This window comes from Colossoma macropomum, unplaced genomic scaffold, assembly GCF_904425465.1.
Source record: "Colossoma macropomum unplaced genomic scaffold, Colossoma_macropomum, whole genome shotgun sequence".
NCBI classification, from domain to species: domain Eukaryota; kingdom Metazoa; phylum Chordata; class Actinopteri; order Characiformes; family Serrasalmidae; genus Colossoma; species Colossoma macropomum.
This window is the reverse complement of record NW_023494810.1, coordinates 13,949,941-13,953,777: the sequence shown is the minus strand read 5'-3', so window position 1 is coordinate 13,953,777 and position 3,837 is coordinate 13,949,941. Positions and strand designations below refer to the sequence as shown.

Below are 3,837 nucleotides of genomic sequence, written 5' to 3'. Positions count from 1 at the left end.
AGAAAGCACTTGGCTCAGTGTCTACAATACATATAAACTGAACATAGCAAAAAGTATAATTTAAAATTGTTCGTGCTCTGCAGGTTTGAGCAAAGATCCAAATTTCGCTAAGAGGATTATCTCAAAAACTATAAGCTTTTTCTCCGTTTTGCTTTATGTCGTTAGCAATGAGTGACAAAAAGTTTATTAAGAAACCATGAGTCCTCTATTCTTTCTTCATTAGACCCAAATGATGATGCAGAATGGGCCAAAACATGTGACGCATAGCTTATTATACAGATTGTTGCGTACCATGCGCTTTATAATTACTTAATTATCAAAATATACCAAGTATATATGTGTACATGTGCGTGTTAAAATGCTTGAACATGAGTTACTTTTTATATGCACTGGAGCGCTACAGCACTGCGCATGTGCTGTAATATTAGTTTGACTGAAATGTTTATGCGTTTCCATCAGCCAGAAAAAAAAAGAAAAAAAAAAAGAAGAAGTGATTACCGCAGATTTTCATAATGTTTCTGCGGTCTTTGAAAACCAATCGTTTCGGCCGCCTATATCTAAGCGAACCACTCCTCCAGCATGTAGGGTTTCCAAATTGATATACGACAATATCTACTTTCGATCACGTGTCTTAGGGCGACTTAGACGGAAAGCGCGTCATCTCGCATGCCCAAATTTTCCCCCTTCTGCAGTCCGGATCCAAAACATCTATCTGCGGTGGCGGGGAACGCGGCTTAGAACAATGTTTAACTCAGTCAATCTGGGCAACTTCTGCTCCCAGACGCGAAAAGAGAGAAGTTCCGAGTTCGGGGAGCGGGCAGGCTGCGCCTCCAATCTTTACCTCCCCAGCTGCACCTATTACGTCCCCGAGTTTTCTGCGGTCTCCTCGTTTCTGCCGCAGGCCCATTCGCGCCAGATCACCTACCCCTACTCCACGAACCTCTCACAAGTCCAGCCGGTTCGAGACGTGTCGTACGGGCTGGATCCGCCGGGGAAGTGGCACCACAGAGGGAACTATGCATCCTGCTACACGGGGGAGGACCTGGTGCACAGGGAGTGCCTTCCGCCATCATCCACCATGACGGAAATGTTGATGAAGAATGAAAGCGTCTACAACCACCACCATCACCACCACCATCACCACCCCGGCTCGAACCACCCGAACGCGGGCTTCTACTCGGGCGCGGGCAAGAACAACGTTCTCCCACAAGGCTTTGACCGCTTTTTTGAGGGCGTCCACTGCGGACAGGAGGCTGGCTCGCTGGAGAACTGTGCGCAGAAAGGCGACACCGACAAGCCGGATTCGGCACCTCCAGCCCTCCGTGGAAGCGGAGCCCCAGAGAAGGAGCAGGACAACGAGGAGGAGAACACGACGTCGGGCTCGTGCGCCTCCTCCACGGGGACAAAAGAGGACAACTCGTGCAAAAACGACCACTCCAGTAGGTATCCTCAGCTGTAAATGGGAGAGAGAAAAAAGAGGTGAAGGGACAAGCCCAGCGTTTCGTCGGTCAGATTTTATGTGGAGTTTTATAAGCATTCAAAGGATTTTATTATAACCTACAAAGCTCTTTCTTCCAACAAGAAGAATTTTTACGATGGGAAAGAGCTTTGAAAAAAGCGATATGTTACACACAGGCGAAGCTATATGCGAGTCTGTGAAATTTAAAGAGCGCTCTATTGTGACAAATGCTAACTTTGATCATGAACTTGCGCGAGGCGTTTTAAGGGATGTTTCGCCGTGCTGCCGAGGGTAAAAAGCAATTGGGCAGAACAGTGCTTTCGGCGACTGGCTGCTTAAGCCTAGGTGCAGTGTGGCTCGCTGATTGTATTTGAGCGGCTGCGTGGCTTCACATTTCATGCTAGTCGCTAAAAGCATCTGCAGTGTATTCGCAGTTAGCGGCATCAGTTTCTATGTACGCTTAAAATGAAAAAAAAATGATGCACAATTGCAGAGAAGACCAATACATCTGATACCTTTTTTAGTTTTAATGTTGAATAATGGCCAATAACAAATGGTTTCACTATTTCATGACAAATCGGTGGGCTTTATTCTGAATGTTATGTAAGAATTTTATGTAAGAAGAGGTTATGATTGAATTACTAACGTACTCTCCAATTTGTATCGACATTTACATTACAAATACACGCTTTGTTAGATCTGGCATGCATTATCGTACAACATACAAGGCGTTTCTAAACGTATGAAGTGAATTAGATTTGAGATTATTCTGCTACAGTTATAGCAAAATAATTATAGAAATCCTCACTATGACTGCACCAAGCTGCAACGAGCAACGGCCAAGTTTATTCTACTTAAGCAGCTGGCCAAGCAAGGTTGTATTGCATGCTTTGCTCATAAGAATAAGAATTGATAATGACGCAATATCTACTTATATATGTCATATATAATCAAGCTGTTGATATTGTTAATTAATTTTATCCACGGCCCATGGGCTTGCTACATATCTTCAGACCTGTGAGAATGAGGCAGGGAAATACTGACGTGTTAGTCTTCTACTGCAACCACTTAATGCGCTGTTTACGTGCTCTGTTCGCTTCATTATAACGAGTTGCCGCAAATATTAGAAACATGTGCAAGCACAATTCACATTTATTCCATACACTGGGCAATGTGTGTGTTCTTTACCGCTCATGTTTATGGGGGTAGAGCCTGCAACGCATTTGACCTTGCCCTCTGTTTTTTGTCCTCTCTTAAATTGTTCTAAGGTACCCCACGGACGAGGAAGAAGCGATGTCCGTACACCAAGTTTCAGATCCGAGAACTTGAGCGAGAGTTCTTCTTTAACGTTTACATCAACAAAGAGAAGCGGCTGCAGCTCTCCAGAATGTTAAACCTTACCGACCGACAGGTCAAAATCTGGTTCCAGAACCGGCGGATGAAAGAGAAGAAGTTAAGCCGAGACCGCTTGCAGTATTTTTCTGGTAACCCTCTTTTGTGAACTGTGAATGGCGGATATGTAATTTCCACAAAATAGATAAAAACGAGTTGTAATGAAGCCAGCAGCGAAGTCCCATCTTTGGATTGAAGCGCGTGGTCGTTGCACAGAACGATCGGACTCCGATGGAAAAGAATAGATTGTAAATTCAGTACTTTACTTTATAACGCCACCAACTTCAAACTTTGGAATAAGAGAAAATATTGGGGTAGATCTTCAGAAGAAAGCACGCGAAAGCATAAGGCGCTCATTTGCATCAAGTGAAGGGCCTTTTGAAGTTTTGATGTCATTTTGTTGCATATACAGCAGTAACATTTCATATTTCTATTATTATTATTATTATTATTATTATTATTATTATTATTGCCCAACGTTAGTCTTGCAGACTCTCCTTATTTACGGGGGAGTAGCTGCCGTTTTAAAGTTAAAGACACTATGCAATAGCTTTATCACCATTTGTGTAGTATTACTTCTTGTAAATATGTAATTTTATTTTCTTTTCTTTTTTTCCACTCAATTATCCGCTTTAGAGAAACGGAAAGCGTGCAAAGTGAAGGCTGCAGGGTTTTCTATTTCTACACCATTGTAAGCTATTGTTTATGCTTGCTGTTTACATGTAATGCAGTGAAAAGAGGAAGAAAGCGTCAAGTATATGCATCAAAAGTTAAGAATGTAACAACAATAAAGGAAGCGTAATTCCTAAATTGTCTCTCGTGGCTGGAAATTGAATTCAGTTAAGGCCTAGAGAAACGAGCGCAGTTATATGTTCTTGTACTATAGGCTATATCTTACAATGAGCAAGCATTAGTAAGATTCGATTTGTGGCGTGAACTCATTGATCATGTAGGCGAAAAGCCGTAGGCAAATAGTATAAAGACGC

General features: G+C 42.6%; 1 protein-coding gene across 1 annotated transcript; it reads left to right on the top strand.

The window, feature by feature from the left end:
* The first annotated feature begins 727 nt into the window (after positions 1-727).
* hoxc11b (homeobox C11b) lies at positions 728-2,993 on the top strand. Its single transcript, XM_036559946.1, has 2 exons — positions 728-1,439; positions 2,728-2,993. Exons 1-2 carry the CDS (start codon positions 743-745, stop codon positions 2,958-2,960), a joined length of 930 nt encoding a protein of 309 aa, XP_036415839.1. The 5' UTR covers positions 728-742; the 3' UTR covers positions 2,961-2,993.
* The last annotated feature ends 844 nt before the right edge of the window (positions 2,994-3,837 follow it).